The 19209-nt window shown below is 42.9% G+C and overlaps 1 protein-coding gene, 1 long non-coding RNA gene and 2 other non-coding genes across 4 annotated transcripts in view; 3 read left to right on the top strand and 1 right to left on the bottom strand.

Annotated features, from left to right (window-relative positions):
• Positions 1-1208: 1208 nt before the first annotated feature.
• On the bottom strand, positions 1209-4905 carry LOC106582205 (uncharacterized). Its single transcript, XR_001323264.3, has 3 exons — positions 4692-4905; positions 1672-1830; positions 1209-1446 (listed from the first exon to the last, which is right to left on the bottom strand). It is a non-coding gene; the product is annotated as an uncharacterized LOC106582205 (long non-coding RNA).
• A 165-nt stretch (positions 4906-5070) lies between these two features.
• trnal-caa (transfer RNA leucine (anticodon CAA)) lies at positions 5071-5179 on the top strand. Its single transcript has 2 exons — positions 5071-5108; positions 5134-5179. It is a non-coding gene; the product is annotated as a tRNA-Leu (tRNA).
• A 426-nt stretch (positions 5180-5605) lies between these two features.
• On the top strand, positions 5606-5714 carry trnal-caa (transfer RNA leucine (anticodon CAA)). Its single transcript has 2 exons — positions 5606-5643; positions 5669-5714. It is a non-coding gene; the product is annotated as a tRNA-Leu (tRNA).
• A 12984-nt stretch (positions 5715-18698) lies between these two features.
• LOC106582244 (leucine-rich repeat and calponin homology domain-containing protein 1) overlaps positions 18699-19209 on the top strand; it is a 100426-nt gene continuing 99915 nt past the window's right edge. Inside the window, exon 1 of the mRNA XM_082966899.1 lies at positions 18699-19058. Coding sequence (XP_082823025.1) covers positions 18842-19058 — 217 coding nt within the window. The 5' untranslated portion in view covers positions 18699-18841. The remainder of the gene's footprint in view (positions 19059-19209) is intronic.

A 19209-nucleotide genomic window follows, 5' to 3' on the forward strand; every position in this document is an offset into this window, starting at 1 on the left:
CAAATGAGAGAATTGGGTTTTCATAAGGTTAAAGCTTTGCTCACTCAGTGGTCCACCCATGTGAAGAGACATTGGTTATAACCAATGAAACACGCCCTTCTCTCCCCTCCTATATATATAGCCCTTGATGACAATGTAACCTTCTGTTCTGAGTACGCGAGGCCTTCAGCCTCACGTTAAAAGGACTCAGATAATAAGCTGTTCCAAGGACTTGTGGACTTGAGGTCCCCACGTTGAAAGGACAAAGACCACCTACAGAACTAAGCCAACCTCAGCAAGAACCTAACGAAATTAGCATTGAATTTCAATGTGAAGGTGACGACCTCTATGCCGAAAGGATGAATTTCGACTATACCAGCCAGAATATAGCATGAGCTAAAAGTATGGCAACTTGGTATGAACTTTGAACTCTTATTCACTCCAGAAGTGATACCTCCTAGCCGTTGAGTTGTCAGCGGCCGCTGTAAACGTGGGCTAGGAAACGACGGACAAAGGATCTATTCTAACAAACAACACGATACTACCAAGTATTCAGTTTGCCACCAGAGACACTCTTCAAAGGACAAGGAAGATCTGTTGGGCAACACGGCCAGCATCTACGACCAACCTACCGAAGCGCAGCTCAGAGTAAATAATTATTGCATTTTCCTTTTTCAAATGGGCGGTTATTTAGAACGCATAAGATTCTGTATTTACGATAGCATAGCTTCTCCCTTTGTTCTTCAGTCCTCCCACGCTTTCATTCAAGCCCAACCCCCTGTCTTTGTGTAACCAGCCATCATACAGGTTCCGTCCCCCAGGGACGGTTTCTTGTAGGACATAATTAGTAATCAATGTATGATCCATTCTGTTTGTCATTCTGTGTGATTTATTTAGTAAATAAATAATTAAACCAAAGTTTGAATTGCTGATTCAACTTGTTTGCCAGGGTTCGTGAAGATAACCAAGAATTTACAACTTTCAGATGAGACTGAAACGAGGTGAAGATTGAATATTGACTGTTATTGATGTAAAATATTACCAGGTCTTTAAAAGTTTATTTGGAAGATAACAGCTCTATAAACATTATTTTGTGGTGCCCTGACTTTCTAGTTAATTATTTACCTGATTAGCTTAATCAGTTAATATTAACTACAGAGAAATGATTTTATAGAATAGCATGTCATATCACTTAATCCGGCATAGCCAAAGACATGACAACACCAACCAACTTCTAGGGATTTTATTTACCACTCACCAAGGTTTTCCTGAAATACTGGTGGTGGCAACTTCTTCCATCACTCTCATTCCTTGGGAAAACAAAGTCAGGTGGTACCTCACTTGGTCCTCTGCAAACTAGTTGTGTCCGACTTCTGTCAGTCAGAACTGAAGGCCAGTCAGCAGGGTCTGTAGCCAGTGGCTCATCCTCAGCAGCAGGATTTGGTGGGGATGCTGCTGCAGGCATTTCTAATGGAGAGCACATGGGCATTAGTTTACACACATTATTCACAGCACTTATAGTGGTGGAACATCCCACATACATACCCAGTAATAATAAAGTCATCATTGTTACCTACAATATGAAAACTTTTAACTTTGCCAAAGGGAAATTATTTATTTTGTTTATGTTATGCAGGGATGCACACATAAACACATGTGCGTGTACCTACACACACATGCGCACAAACACACCTGAAGAATCCTGCTGGGGAGAAGTGGAAGCAAATGGGGCTTCATCCCCATCCTCAGGCTCAGACAACATTTGTGAAGACACCTGTGTGGCCGAGGAGGTGGATGGCTCCTCATCCTGGCCAGTGCCAGAGGGTGCTCCAAAATATTTCAGAAGAGCCCCTGAATTTGCATTGAAATACAGTATATGAGTCTGACACCCTGAATACATTTGTTGCACCTTTAAATATACATGTCATTATGCACAATTGATCAAACTTTCAGAATAGGAATCAAATGAACCATACAACCTCCTTGGCTAATTCTAGGCATAAAACCCCCGAAAGACTGAATATTTCAGAAAAGATACAAAATATCAGCATAATATAGACGTCTTTTAAGTTAGCCTACAGCATTGGAAATTCCCCTTACAGAGCTCAGGACCTAGTCAAAACAATCACAGAAAACCTTTACGATGTCACCTCAATGAAAGTTAACCAAATCAATAATGTGCTAGTTAGGTTGTAATCGTTTTGCTGCAGGCTACACACATTATCATGATGGAACTGTGTGAAATTATATCCAATGTTAACTTGTTATGGATAGGGGGCAGTATTTTCACGGCCGGATAAAAAACGTACCCGATTTAATCTGGTTATTACTCCTGCCCAGAAACTAGAATATGCATATAATTAGTAGCTTTGGATAGAAAACACTCCAAAGCTTCTAAAACTGTTTGAATGGTGTCTGTGAGTATAACAGAACTCAAATGGCAGGCCAAAACCTGAGAAGATTCTGTACAGGAAGTACCCTGTCTGACCATTTCTTGGCCTTCTTTGTCATCTCTATCCAAAACAAAGGATCTCTGCTGTAACGTGACATTTTCTAATGCTCCCATAGGCTCTCAGAAGGCGCCAGAACGTTGAATGATGACTTTGCAGCCCATGGCTGAAAAACAGTAGCGCATTTGGTAAGTGGTCGATCTGAGAACAATGAGACGGGTGCGCGCGTGCACGTCCATTTTAGATTATCAGTCTTTGAACGAAAACGACTCCCGGTCGGAATATTATCGCTATTTTACGAGAAAAATCGCATAAAAATGGATTTTAAACAGCGTTTGACATGCTTCGAAGTACGGTAATGGAATATTTTGAATTTTTTTGGCACTCGAGCATCAATACATTACCAATCCCCCAACACTGTCAATCAAGAGTCAAGACTAAACCAATTCACCATAGTTGTGTGCAGACTGGTTTTATATTATTGTTAACAATTTCACACAAACCAGAAAAAAATGCAACAATATGTCTGTAAAACTATATATTCACAGTATTATGAATGAATTGTGGTTTATTTGGTATCATTTCTTAGTGTGACTGATTTTACTAATTGCATTAGTATTGTACAAAGTTAGTGGTGCGATATTTGATAGATTCCCCCTACGTCAGGCTTCCAGTGGGGAGACCTGAGGTCAACCTACCCCCACCCCCTCCCCATTTCGTACTTCTGAATGGGAGACCTTCCCAGGCAGTAGCCTGCCTGGCTCACAAACTAGAATCAGGGCGGCCACTCCGACAACGTTAATTGACCCACAGTCCCACACGGTGACATGATATCATTGACGTGACGTGCAAATGGTCCCGTATGGCTCAGTTGGTAGAGCATGGTGTTTGCAACGTGGGTTCGATTCCCACGGGGGAACAGTACGGAGAAAGAAATGTATGCATTCACTACTGCAAGTCGCTCTGGATAAGTGACCCCAAAAAAATCAGAGATAGAAATCTGCCACTGAGGGCGCGCCAAATAATGGTGTTAACCCTCCACATCTATCAAGACCATTTGAGCGCTGGGCCAGCCATTCTTAAACAGCACCTGGGCCATCACAGGTGAAACACCTTCCCACGAGACGACAACCAGCACAGGTGTAACACAAACTGACTAACAAGGTGACACTAATTGGTGTGCCCTATGTGCTAACAAGTTATACGTTCAATCTAAAAACCAAAGCCTGTAACATCACTAACAGGGGTGTAAACAAATGTGCCCATTTGAGAGAAATAAGCTTTGTGTGCGTATGGAACATTTCTGTGATCTTTTATTTCAGCTCATGAAATAAAAGATGAAACACTTTACGTTCATATTTTTGTTCAGTGTAGAATCCTATTCTATGTCTGTTCAAACTACCTGCCCATGAACCCTTTACTCTTAGCAATGGGTTGACACCAGTTGCGGTCGATGCTGTTTAAGATTAGGGAGCATGATCTTTTAATTTTTTTATGAGCATGGCCTTATTTCTATTACAGCAACTTGGATGACTGTCATTTATTTTCCATTCACCCAGCTCAATTTAACATCGATAGGTTTAGGCTACTACATGATACTCTAATTTTCCCTATACCCATCATGAGGTTGCTACAACCTAGCCTACGAATTAAAGTTTATAACTTTAACAGGTCGAGAGACAAATTGGTGTAATCAAGGTGACAGACAATGACACATCCAATACCGCCTTGCACACACTTGCCTGCATCTAGCGTCTAATCATTAGTTCAAACAGTTTGACAAATTCAGGTAGGTTTATCCCTGTTTCGTTCCATTTGAGAAATGTTTTTCAACAGAATCGGCAGAATGAATACACCCCTGATCACCCGCACACACAGTTCACTTTCATAGAAGCCACATACAAACAGCATCATCTCTTTGCTCATTGTATAATTCCTTCTCGCATCTACGAGCTCTCCTCCTCCCACCTTTTCTCTTAGCTTGTGGACAACACAACAGCTGTCTGTGACCAGGCAGAAAAAAACTATCCAAGCCAAACCGGCAACTTCCAAAGTTTTTTTTAAAATACAAACGTTACATTACAAAATACATGTATTTCTTAGTTCATTTTGATACATGATCTTTGGTATTTTTATAATTGTAATATTTGCCCATCCCTGTCTGTAAATTAGTCTCTGTGAAGACATGTGTCAGTCAGAACCTCTCCAATTCCAACCCTCGATTTATGCGCAATAGGCCTTCTACCAAATACCTATACTCACTTTGTGTATTCTTGAAGTCCTTTAACGAGCCAAACGGTAGATAGATATTAGCTACGTTTGATTTAAGTGGAGTTAAGCTAGTGTAACATTTCATAACGACACTAGACCAGACACGCCTCTTTTTACAATAACAATGAATGACTCGTCCAATTGGTGGTGAAAACACACGGTCACGTGGTGCAACACGACTCTCTCTTTAGCTTGCTAAACTACGGCTAAAAATGACAAATGTGTTCATATTGGTAAGTGTTTGGTTTACAGTAAAGTAAACTCAGTAGCGAACCTAAATACCCGAATAGCTAACATCATCATAAAGCCTATAAAATGGGCGCTGCTACGTGTGTCTTTATAATTGCTGTTACTTTCTTGCTTTTCAGTTGTCAGGATGGCCGAGTGGTCTAAGGCGCCAGACTCAAGGTTCTACCTTCCATAGTAATGGGGTTTCTGGTCTCCGAATGGAGGCGTGGGTTCAAATCCCACTTCTGACATACTTTTTTGGGGTAGATGAAATTAGTAGAAAATAGCAACCAACGAAAATGTATCACAACCCTTCAGAGCAAAGCAACGCCGGTAAAGTGTCATATCTTGTATAATGTTCAGCCACTAACAATGCATAGCCATAAATCCTACATTTCACAAGAAAAGTTATGTATTATTTCCTAATTTCCATTGAGCGAATTGTCAACGCTAGCTGTGAGATGTTTGCAATATCACCAGTAACGTTAGCTAGCTATTTCCTAACAAAATGCGAACCAGCTAGATTTGCTAATAAAATGGAAATGGCCAACTAGCGATACCATACATTTCACGATATCATACATTTTTTATTGTGAATTAAATGAAAACTATAGTACCTAGCTACTTAACTCGATCATATGAAGAAAGCCTATTTTTTGTCAAGGTTACTCAGAGTAGTCAGGATGGCCGAGCGGTCTAAGGCGCCAGACTCAAGGTGAAAATCCTTCCTGGAAAGGGCATTCTGGTCTCCGAATGGAGGCGTGGGTTCGAATCCCACTTCTGACAAAAGTTTTGAAGCTTTCATTTTTCAATATAGGCTAGTAAGTGAGTATAGAAATACACATGTCTTATTGTGAATTGTGAAAGTTAGTTACAAGACAATATCAATTTTAAAATGGATGATATTTCAAACCTTGTCAACTGGGGTTATTCAGCACATTGCTTAGGCTATTTCAACCAATACAAATATTACAGATGTGGGAATCAGCATAATGATTGATCAGTGGTCAAAATGTTTTCACTCTGATATCAATGTGAGTGACACTGTTTTATGGCCTTTGCCAATAATAAGTAGTAGTAGACTACTAATTGTTTATGTGGAATTAGAATGTGAGGTGATTCACTCAAATCTCCAATAGATGTCACTGTGTTCTAATGTTTGGGTGATACCGAGCAGCAGATAGAGCACTGTATTTCTAAAATTCTAAGAAACGTGAATACAGGTTAAAACAATCCTACAGTAGTTTGATTTAAACAACCTGTTATGGTATTAGATGTATACAGCATTTCCTCTGCCACCCATGATGACTTTTGGTAGGATGGGGAGAGTCTGAACCTGACTCGGTACCTGCTTCTTTCATTTGACATGCTTAGGGAATTAAAATGTAAATTGTCTACTTACTGGGCTCTTCAGTTCCACAGCCTATACAGGGAAGGTGCTGGGAGAGAGCAACATCCCTCCGCCTGGGCAGGAGACAGAATTGTGAGGAAAATTGATATACAGACTGTTATTCTAGATGAATTCACATTGAAATAAAGAAAACAAATGTACTTTACAGAGAGCAGAGGGGAGTAATACCATGACACAATGAGAATCATGTTCAATTTGTGCGCACACCCGTCCCCTGTAGGAATAATCATAATCAGTGAAGTCAGTGTGACACCAAAATCTTGTCGGGCTGTATCCCCGCCTGGTATGTCAACTGCATCGAATGCAACCACAGGACTCTCCAGAGGGTGGTGCGGTCTGCCCAATGCATCACCGGGGGCATACTGCCTGCCCTCCAGGACATCTACAGCACCCAATGTCACAGGAAGGCCAAGAAAATCATAAAGGACCTCAGCCAGCCGAGCCACGGCCTGTTCACCCCGCTACCATCCAAAACGCGAGGTCAGTACAGGTGCATCAAAGCTGGGACCGAGAGACTGAAAAACAGCTTCTATCTCAAGGCCATCAGATGGTTAAATAGTCACCACTAGCTGGCACCCTGCCCTGAACATTAGTCACTGTCACTTACCGGCTACCACCTTGTTACTCTACCACGCACCTTAGAGGTTGCTGCCCTATGTACAGTACAAAGTTATGGACAACTGGTCACTTTAATAATGGAACACTAGTCACTTTAATGTTTTCATACTGTTTTACATACTTCATATGTATATACTGTATTCTAGTCAAGGCCATCCTATTTAACTATTGCTGTACATATGCTATTCTATCTTATGTATTCTACAGATATTCTACCTATTCTATCCATATACTGTCCATAATGTCTATACATCCCATCACATACAGTGCATTCAGAAAGTATTCAGACCCATTCTAAAATTTATTAAATATTTTTTTTCCCTCATCATTCTACACACAATAGCCCATAATGATAAAGCAAAAACTGGTTTTTAGAAATGTTTGCAAATGTATAAAAAACAGAAATACCTTATTTACATGTGTAATCAAACCCTTTTCTATTATTCTAAAATTGATTATATTTCTTTTTTTTTCTCAAATCTCCACACAATACCTCAATGACAAGGTAAAAACAGGTTTTTTGATTTTTTTTACAAACTTATTACAATAAACAGAAACCTAATTTACATAAGTATTCAGACCCTTTGTTATGAGACTCGAAATTGAGCTCAGGTGCATCCTGTTTCCATTGATCATCCTTGAGATGTTTCTACAACTTCATTGGAGTCCAACTGTGGTAAATTGAATTGATTGGACATGATTTGGAAAGGCACACACCTGTCCATATAAGGTCACACAGTTGACAGTGCATGTCAGAGCAAAAACCAAACCACGAGGTCAAAGGTATTGTCTGTAGAGCTCCAAGACAGGATTGTGCTGAGGCACAGATCTGGGGAAGGGTACCAAAACATTTCTGCAGCATTGAAGGTCCCCAAGAACACAGTGGCCTCCATCATTCTTAAATGGAAGAAGTTTGGAACCACCAAGACTCTTCCTAGAGCTGGCCGCCCGGCCAAACTGAGCAATCAGGGGAGAAGGGCCTTGGTCAGGGAGGTGACAAAGAACCCGATGGTCACTCTGACAGAGCTCTAGAGTTCCTCTGTGGAGATGAGAGAACCTTCCAGGAAGACAACCATCTCTGTAGCACTACACCAATCAGGCCTTTATGGTAGAGTGGCCAGACAGAAGCCATTCCTCAGTAAAAAGGCACATGACAGCCAGCTTTGAGTTTACCAAAAGGCACCTAAAGACTCTCAGTCCATGAGAAACAAGATTCTCTGGTCTGATGAAACCAAGATTGAACTCTTTAGCCTGAATGCAGTGTCACGTCTGGAGAAAACCCTGCACCATCCCTACAGTGAAGTATGGTAGTGGCAGCATCATGCTGTGGGGATGCTTTTCAGGGGCAGAGACTGGGAAACTTGTCAGGATCGAGGGAAAGATGAACGGAGCAAAGTACAGAAAGATCGTTGATGAAAACCTGCTCCAGAGTGCTCAGGGCCTCAGACTGGGGCAAAGGTTCACCTTCCAACAGGACAACGAACCTAAGCACACAGCCAAAACAACGCAGGTGTGGCTTTGGGACAAGTCTCTGAATGTCCTTGAGTGGCCCAGCCAGAGCCCGGACTTCAACCCGATCTAACATCTCTGGAGAGACCTGGAAAAAGCTGTGCAGCAACGCTCCCCATCCAACCGAACAGAAATTGAGAGGATCTGCAGAGAAGAATGGAAGAAACCAAACACAGGTGTGCCAAGCTTGTAGCGTCATATCATACCCAAGAAGACTCAAGGCAGTAGTTGCTGCCAAAGGTGCATCAACAAAGTACTGACTAAAGGGTCTGAATAGTTATGTAAATGTAATATTTATTTGTATACACTTGCAAAAATGTGTAAACCTTTTTTTGGTTTGTCATTACGGGGTATTGCGTGTCGATTGACGAGGAGAAAAACATATTAATCAATTTTAGAATAAGACTGTAACCTAACAAAATTTGGAAAAGTCAAGGGGTCTGAACAATAACTGAAGGCACTGTATCATACCAGTCTAAAGTTTGGACACACCTACTCATTCAAGGGTTTTTCTTTATTTTGACTATTTTCTACATTGTAGATTAATAGTGAAGACATAAAAATTATGAAATAACCCATATGGAATCATGTAGTAACCAAAAAAGTGTTAAACAAATCAAAATATATTTGAGATTCTTCAAAGTAGCTACCCTTTGCCTTGATTACAGTTTTGCACACTCTTGGCATTTTTTCAACCAGCTTCATGAGGTGGTCACCTGGAATGCATTTCAATTGACAGGTGTGCCTCGTTAAAAGTTAATTTGTGGAATTTATTTCCTTCTTAACAAAAATACTGTCATTATTTTTTCATATCATATGCACAACTTATTGGATGGAAACTTGACAGATAAAGGGAATATACTTTCCAAGTTACAGTATTTTGTCCATACAATTTTTATGACATCACAAAATGAAAACCAATATAACATCAGTTTTCTACAGCTCCCCACTGACAATTCCCCACATTCTTATGTATCAATTATTGTTTCGGGCCTCCTGAGTGGCACAGTGGTCTAAGGCACTGCATCACTGTGTTAGCTGTGTCACTAGAGATTCTGGATTCGAGTCCAGGCTCTGTCGCAGCCGGCCGCGACCGGGAGACCGATGGGGCGGCGCACAATTGGCCCAGCGTCGTTCAGGTTTGGGGAGGATTTGGCCGGCAGGGATGTCCTTGTTCTATCGCGCACTAGTAACTCCTGTGGCGGGCTAGGCGCAGTGCACGCTGACACGGCCTTCAGGTGTACGGTGTTTCCTCCGACATATTGGTGCAGCTGGATTCTGGGTTAAGTGGGCATTGTGTCAAGAAGCAGTGCGGCTTAGTTTGGTTGTGTTTCGGGGAAGCACTGCTCTTGACCTTCGCCTCTCCCGAGTCCATACGGGAGTTGGATAGATGAGACAAGATTGTAACTACCAATTGGATACCACGAACTGAAGGAGAAAAGGGGGGGGGGGGAAATTATGTGTATATAATAATAAACGAATAAATAAATCATTATTGTTCCAGTATTCACATTTGACCGTGTTAGAATTTCGTCGGGAAAAGTCTGTTAACAAAGAACATTTACATTCCTTGGGTTAAATACTGGAGGGGGGAAAGAAAGTCTCCTTCTCCTGTAATTTACAACAGGGTGTGAACTGTTGACCATCCAGCAGCTCCATCCCCCTCTGTGGGAGAGAGAGAGGCCTTATTACTGTCAACCCCCGCCAGTCGGATCTGACTCATTCTGATCCTCACAGGACAGTCATGACAGTGGCTACCACAGCATTCTGCACCGATACGCCATCCCATCTGGTTTGCGCTTAGTGGGACTATCATTTGTTTTTCAACAAGACAATGACCCAACACACCTCCAGGCTGTGTAAGGGCTATTTGACCAAGAAGGAGAATGATGGAGTGCTGCATCAAGTGACCTGGCCTCCACAATCACCCGACCTCAATCCAATTGAGATGGTTTGGGATGAGTTGGACCGCAGAGTGAAGGAAAAGCAGCCAACAAGTGCTCAGCATATGTGGGATCTCCTTCAAGACTGTTGGAAAAGCATTCTAGGTGAAGAGGTATGAGAGAATGCCAAGAGTGTGCAAAGCTGTCCTCAAGGCAAAGGGTGGCTACTTTGAAGAATCTAAAATATATTTTGATTTGTTTAACACTTTTTTGGTTACTACATGATTCCATATGTGTTATTTCATAGTTTTGATGTCTTCACTATTATTCTACAATGTAGAAAAAAATTAAGAAAAACCCTTGAATGAGTAGGTGTGTCCAAACTTTTGACTGGTACTGTATATATATATTTATACTCAGGACTCCGACATTGCTTGTCCTAATATTTCTATATTTCTTAATTCCATTGTTTTACTTTTTAGATTTGTGTGTAATGTTGTACATTGTTATATATTACTGCACTGTTGGAGCTAGGAACTGTTACGCAAGTCGTTTGAATGAGGAGACCAAGGTGCAGCGTGGTAGGCGTATATCATTGCCTTTAATAATGAACACCAACAAAACAGAATGTAACGTTCTGCAGGGCTAGACAGCACAATGAAAAAACAAGATCCCACAATCTCAGGTGGGAAAAAGGGCTGCCTAAGTATGATCCCCAATCAGAGACAACGATAAACAGCTGCCTCTGATTGGGAACCATACTAGGTCAACAAAGAAATATAAACATAGATTTGCCCACCCAAGTCACACCCTGACCTAACCAAATAGAGAATAAAACAGACTCTAAGGTCAGGGCGTGACAGTACCCCCCCCCCCCCAAAGAGCAGATACGGCAGTCCTCTCATGATGATGATGATGATGATGAAGGACACTATAAGAGTAATGAAGCACCAGGGAGCTACTCAAACAGGCAGCAGGACCCCTCTCTGCTGTCCCCAGGTGATGACTAATATCCCCTTACTAGAAGTAGCCCCGTCATCTGCCACAAGAAGAAGTCCTTATCGTGGCATGGGGATACAGGGCTGTCTGTGTCGCCCTCTACTATTGAGACACCTCTGGGTCTTAGTAGTGACCCCCCCATCAACATTTGACCGATATCACCTTCATCTTAATGAGCCCCCAACACTGGTAGCAGAGAAGTCAACTGGTGGTATAGAGGCAGAGTCAAACCCCTGTTACTGTCCCATTATAACTCAGTCAAATAAGCCACGCTGTGTCTCCCTCTTGGCCAACCTGAACCACCTGCTTACCAGCAGGCTCCATGTTCCCTTCAGGGACTCCCATGGGCCAGAGCTTTGGGGGCCCTGAAGGGAACAATTGTGCCCATCCACAATTAGGTAACCTTTTCAGCTGTCCTGATATGGCAGACTTTATACATCTTTACAGATACAGACTGGTGTACTGTATGTGAAATAGCTTATGAAAAGAAGGGAGAACAGCCACACACATTGTGCATTTGAAGTTTTCAGTGCCTATCAAGGATAAACAGTCAAGTGATATTACACAGTGCTCCGCAGACATCTTCAAGTCTGGCTGTTATCTGGACAAGATAATAGACCACTCCAGCTAGTGTTTCCATATTGTGTGTTATAACTGGTCCTTACAACCCTTTTCCCACCCTCTCTAAAAAATATGTTTATTAATGATTTGTGAAGCATATAACTCTCTGTGTGACATTATGCTTCATGCCTGGTGTGTAGGAGAATGCTCATTTCATAGTGGTGGACATGGTGCTGTAGGCCTTGGAGGGGGTCTGAGTCAGAAGAGCTGTGGGGCCATGGGGAACCATACAGGGACTCAGGGGCCAAAACCTGCATCCACCCCCCAAAGACACTGTCACGTCCTGACCCTAGTAAGATGTCATTTTCTATAGTAGAGTAGGTCAGGGCATGACAGGGGGTGTTTTGTGTTTTTCTATGTTTTCTATTTCTATGTTTAAGTTCTAGTTTTTCTGTTGGGGTTGTTTGGGTTGATCTCCAATTGGAGGCAGCTGGTCCTCGTTACCTCTGATTGGAGATCATATTTAAGTAGGGTTTTTTTCTTCCTGTTTTTGTGGGTTATTATATTTAGAGTAGTGTTTGTTTATCTCTGCTTCACGGTTTGATGTTTTGTCAAATTCTGTTATTTATGTTTTGCAAGGTTTCACGGATTTAATAAAATGTAGAACTACAAACACGCTGCACCTTGGTCCGCTCCTTTGGACAACCGTGACAGAATAACCCACCATAAAAGGACCAAGCAGCGTGGAAAAGAATGGACCTGGGAGGAAGTTCTGGACGGCAAGGGATCCTGGACATGGGAGGAGATCCAGGCTGGATGGGATCGCCTTCCATGGGAACAGGTGGAGGCAGCGAGAGCAGAGCGGCGACGAGAGGAGGCACGATACCAACGGCGAGACAAGTGCGAGAGACACACGGGGAGATTGGCAAAGTCAGGTTGGAGACCTGTGCCAACTCCCCATGCTTACTGTGGGGGGTGAGTGATCGAGCAAGCACCATGTTATGCTGAGATACACACTGTGTCGCCAGTGCGCAGCTACAGCCCGGTGCGCTCGGTGAAAGCAACTCACAGGTGCTGTGCTAGATTTGGCATTGAGCCAGGAAGGAGTATGCCTGCTCAGCGTTCCTGGTCTCCGGTGCGTCTTCTCGGTCCAGGTTATCCTGCGCCAGCTCTACGCACGGTAACCCCAGTTCGCCAACACAAACCTGTGCGACCTGTCACAACGCCTCGCGCTTGTCGGTCTACGGAGGTTATCCAGCCAGGACGGGTTGTGCCAGCCATAAGCTCCAGACCTCCAGTGCGTCTTCACGGCCCAGTATACCCTGTGCCTGCTCCGGGAACCCGGCCTCCAGTGACGTTCCCTAGTTCAGAACTCTCAGCGACGTTCTCTAGTCCGGTGAGACCTATTCCAGTTCCACGAAAGAAGCCTCCAGTGATGATCCATGGCCCGGAGCCTGTAGGGATGATCCATGGCACGAAGCCTCCAGAGATAATCCATGGCCTGGAGTCTGTAGGGATAATCCATGGCAAGAAGCCTGTAGGGATGATCCATGGCCCGGAGCCTGTAGAGATGATCCATGGCACGAAGCCTCCAGTGATAATCCATGGCGCGGAGCCTCCAGTGATGATCCATGGCCCGAAGCCTCCAGTGATGATCCATGGCCCGAAGCCTCCAGGGATGATCCATGGCCCGAAGCCTCCAGGGATGATCCATGGCCCGAAGCCTCCAGCAACGATCCATGGTCCGAAGCCTCCAGCGCCAAGCCAAGGTCCGGAGTCTCCAGCGACGGTCCGCAGTCCGGAGTCTCCAGCGACGGTCCGCGGTCCGGAGTCTCCAGCGACGGTCCCCGGTCCGGAGCTCCCAGCGACGGTCCGGAGCCTCCAGCGACGGTCCCCAGTCAGGAGCCCCCAGCAAGGGTTCCCAGGCCGGAGCCTCCGGCGACGATCGGTGGTTCGGTTCCTCCAGCAGTGATCTACGGTCCGGAGTCCGCGATGACGATCTACTGTCTGGAGTCCGTGACAACGATCTACGGTCCGGAGTCCTCCGCGACGATCCCTGTACCAGAGGCGCCACCGAAGTGGGGGGAGCCTCAAGCTGAGCGGGGTCTGCGTCCCGCACCGGAGCCTCCACCGAGATGAGATGCCCACCCGGACCCTCCCCTATAGGTTCAGGTTTGCTGTCTCAGTCCAGTGTCTGTGTGGTGGGCTTAGATAAGGTGATGTCGGGACAGTGTCCCTCCGTAGAGGAGAGGCAGTGCCACCACGACTGACCACATGCACACATAGAGAGAGATTTTCTGTGAACACAGTTACAGTATATCTCAACTTCCTTCAAAACAACTTCTCTTGTACTTGCTGAATGAAAACTGAAAACTATCAGCAGAAAATATGCAAATGTATATTGAACAAAAAAATGTACGCGCCATGCAACAATTTCATATAAAGTTAATATAGAGAAATCAGTCAATTGAAATAAATAAATTAGGCCTTAATCTATGGATTTTACTGGGAATACATATATGCATCTGTTGGTCACAGATACCTTTAAAAAAAGTAGGGGTGTGGATCAGAAAACCAGTCAGTGTCTGGTGTGATCACCATTTGCCTCATGCAGCGCGACACATCTCCTTCACATAGGGCTGTTGATTGTGGCCTGTGGAATGTAGTCCCACTCCTCTTCAATGGCTGTGCGAAGTTGCTGGATATTGACGGGAACTGGAACACGGTGTCGTACTTGTCAATTCAGAGCATCCCAAACATGCTCAATAGGTGACATACTGTATCTGGTGAGTATGCAGAACTGGGACATTTTCAACTTCCAGGAAAAGTTGAAACTACACATTTTAGAGTGGCCCTTTATTGTCCCCAGCACAAGGTGCAACTGTGAAATGATCATGCTGTTTAATCAGCTTCTTGATATGCCACACCTGTCAGGTGGAGGGATGATCTTGGCAAAGGATAAATGCTCAGGGTGTAAACTAATTTGTGCACAAAATTTGAGATGAATGAGCTTTTTGTGTGTATGAAATGTACAGTACACTGTGAAATTTGCATGATGGCATTGTTTGCATTAGTATGTACAGAAGATATATCCTCATCTCCAACATTACAAGTTAATTCGACAGATGAGCAAGCGTCCCTAGCAGTTTCAGTCAGTCATCACCAGTTGCAGTAGTAAGCTACTTCTTATGACACCTTCCCATAAAGGTAGATACAATAGGAAGTTATAGAATATATTCATATTATAACCATAGGTATCTCTATTGTGAAGGGGATATTTTCACATGAACACCAACCTTTTTGATATCATGTGAGGCCATATTAGAGTTGTACAGTCAAGTGCATGTGAGAGATCACTGTTTGAAGGAGGACATTGACTTTGTAGAGCTCCTCAAACAAATACAGAATTTGTCTAATAATAATCTCCTGAATCCATAAACAAACAATATTATTATATTAGAATATTGCAAATAAACAATATATCAATGGGCATGTCAAGCCTATACAGTATATACAGTGTCTTCGGAAAGTACTCAGACCCCTTGACTTTTTCCACATTTTGTTACATTAAAGCCTTATTCTAAAATGGATTGAATTGTTTATTTTCCTCATCAATTTATACACAATACCCCATAATGAGAAAGCAAAAACAGGTTTTTAGATATTATTGCTAACATATAATTTAAAAAAACTTCAATATCACATTTACATAAGTATTCAGACCCTTTACTCAGTACTTTGTTGAAGCACCTTTGGCAGCGATTACAGCATTGAGTCTTCTTGGGTATGACGCTACAAGCTTGGCACACCTGTATTTGGAGAGTTTTTCCCATTCTTCTCTGCTGATCCTCTCAAGCTCTGTCAGGTTGGACGGGGAGCGTCGCTGCACAGCTATTTTCAGGTCTCTCCAGAGATGTTCGATTGGGTTCAAGGCATTCAGAGACTTGTCCCGAAGCCACTCCTGCGTTATCTTGGCTTGTGTGCTTAGGGTAGTTTTCCTGTTGGAAGGTGAACCTTCACCCCAGTCTGAGGTCCTGAGCACTCTGGAGTGGGTTTTCATCAAGGATCTCCGTTCATCTTTGCCTGGATCCTGACTAGTCTCCCAGTCCCTGCTACTGAAAAACATCCCCACAGCATGATGCTGCAACCACCATGCTATACCGTAGGGATGGTGCCAGGTTTCCACCAGACGTGACGCTTGGCATTCAGGCCAAAGAATTAAATCTTGGTTTCATCAGACCAGATAATCTTCTTTCTCATGGTCTGAGAGTTTAGGTGCCTTTTGGCAAACCCCAAGCATGCTGTCATGTGCCTTTTACTGAGGAGTGGCTTCCGTCTGGTCACTCTACTATAAAGGCCTGATTGGTGGAGTACTACAGAGATGGTTGTCCTTCTGGAAGGTTCTCTCATCTCCACAGAGAAACTCCAGAGCTCTGTCAGAGTGACCATCAGGTTCTTGGTCACCTCCCTGACCAAGGCCCTTCTCCCCCGATTGCTCAGTTTGGCTGGGCGGCCAGCTCTAGGAAGAGTCTTGGTGGTACCAAACTTCTTAATTTAAGGATGATGGAGGCCACTGTGTTCTTGGGGACCTTCAGTGCTGCAGACATTTTTTGGTACCCTTCCCCAGATCTGTGCCTCGACACAATCTGTGCCTCGGACAATTCCTCGGACAATTCCTTCAACCTCCTGGCTTGGTTTTTGCTCTGACATGCTCTGTCAACTGTGGGACCTTATATAGACAGGTGTGTGCCTTTCCAAATCGTGCCCAATCAATTGAATTTACCACAGGTGGACTCCAATGAAGTTGTAGAAACATCTCAAGGATGATCAATGAAAACAGGATGCACCTGAGCTCAATTTCGAGTCTCATAGCAAAGGGTCTGAATACTTATGTAAATAAGGTTTTCTGTTTTTGTTTTTTTATACATTTGCAAAAATGTCAAAAAAACTTTTCACTTTATTATTATGGAGTATTGTGTGTAGATTGCTGAGATAAAAAAAAAAGTTAAGATACATGTACACCTGCAGCAAGTAGTATTGAAACCATAGGAACAATCACAAATGTGATTCTTTACAGAATCTCTGAAACAATTTAATATTCTATCCAACTGTAAAGTACTCACCATTTTGTATAATCCCAAAACAGAGGACATGGTCGAACGTGAGTCTTTTTGTCATGTGACGTGTAAAATCATACAGCTGTAAAATTGTGAACTTGTTGAGCAAGAAGTGGGTCGGATATCTTTACATCCAACATTTAATGTTGGGGGTCTCATTCTGTTGTTATAAGTGCTCTTATAACCACACGTCAGTGAATGACAAGTTTAGATAACTGAGCTCTTTTAATATCTTGTTTAAAAATGTGCACTAGTCTACTGCTCCAGTTCAGCAGTCCAAGTTAAATTAGCGAGTGAGCTCTTATGTCTTTGTGTAATTAATGTTTTATCAAAGGTCAAAGGCTCAAACTCCAAGTAGTGTCTTAGAACTCCAAGTAGTGTCTTATAATTACTACATATTATGTTTGACCTGAAAAGTGTTATAATACTCATCCCAACATCTCACAAATCTCTGGTGAGGATTGAGTTATCATTCACAAATAAATAGATTTAACCTAATCCCTATGTAGTAGTCTTGCTTATTAATGTTGAGATCAACAATACTTTTTTTTCTGCTTTTTATTCCTGTTAGGTTCCCCTCAGTGGGAAGTAATGTCTTGTCCAGCATAAAGGAGATGTTGTAGAAACCAGCCTTAAGCCTATTGAACCAACCTAACAATTGTGTGTCACAACACAATGCAGCTTGAACAGATTGGGGAAGTATGATACTAAAAAAGTATAATTTTATTTTTCTTGTACACATGTTCTGCTAGTAGTAAAATATGAAGTGAGGGGATGAAAGTGACAAAAAAGTGACATGAAGATATGGACTGACTTTTCAGGCGCTGAAAGAAATAGTAATACTGTCATGGATATTGGGAATAGCAGAATTATAGGCTATTTGTTGAGCTGGGTTAATCTGAAATAGAATCCAAGAGGCTTTTACCTGCTCCAGATGGCACCAGAGACGATACATGTATCATAGTCTGACACTCCACCTCACTCACTCTTTTCTTTCTGTTACTGTATGTATCTGAAGGCATCTCTCATTCTCTACCTCTCGTCTCCCTGTCTCTCTTTCACTCTCTCTCTCTCTATGTGTGTGTGCAGCCTCCATAGTGTGATCAGTGATCAGCAAACAGCATATCTGCTGATGCAAGGTTATTCAAGCGGTCGACTCAGCATTCTCATTGGTAGTGAGCCCCCCCTCTCTCAATTCAATTCAAAGGGCTTTATTGGCATGGGAAACATATGTTTACATTGCCAAAGCCAAGTGAAATAGGTAATAAACAAACGTTAACAAACTATTCAAAATGAACAGTAAATATTACTCTCTATCAACAGGCTAGACTACTCATTTGTAGACCCATTGAACTCTAGGAATTATCATTCAAGATGTGATATGAAATGTATGATATAAATGTTTTTCTGTAATTGAGTTAGAAGTTGTTATGCAGGCTTATTAATCATTCAAAATCCATAGCCACTGTGACTGCATTCTCAATATCTGTTTTGTGTCACTCAGTTTATATGAACTACATATATTACAGATGTAGCCTACGGTACAGACATTTGTGTCATACAAGTAGCTCTAGGTCTTGAAGGGAAACTATGTCAGTTGTATGTAGGCCTATAGTCAGCAGGGGTCGCAAAATCCTAATCTACCAGTATGCCGTTGGCCTGGCTACAGTTCATTGTAGTACAGTGAATTGCGCAGCCGCATGGGAGCGGAGGCAGTCGAAGAGGAAATTCGCGCACCGTTGAAGTCTCTCCCTTAGTTTGTGCCTGGATACAATCGTCGTAGAGCATTTCATTTGCAATAAAGGTGAGGCGAATATGGCGACGTTGGGACCAGACCCTCGTCCACATTCCCAGCTCGCATCTGCCTCTATACAAAGTAACATTAGCGGCAATAACGTGCCAACTAACCGCGGCTTGGAAAGAGCGTTGGAAGAAGGAGCGAACTCCGGGTTTTTTAACCTCAGCGCCAGGAAACTCAAAGAATTCCCTAGGACAGCATCTAACTTTGACTTATCAGATACAGTGGAAGGAGGTAAGAATAGAAAACACTGTATAATTTTTCTGAATCTCTTCCGCTCCTGCGCCCAGGGTTCCCGACAAAGTGCATGGATTTGGGAAATTAGGTATTGAGAGGAATGGTGTTGTATTCTGTATAAGCGAAGATAACTTGCTGTGTGGAGTTT

Source organism: Salmo salar, chromosome 21 (genome assembly GCF_965601325.2).
Source record: "Salmo salar chromosome 21, fSalSal1, whole genome shotgun sequence".
NCBI lineage: Eukaryota > Metazoa > Chordata > Actinopteri > Salmoniformes > Salmonidae > Salmo > Salmo salar.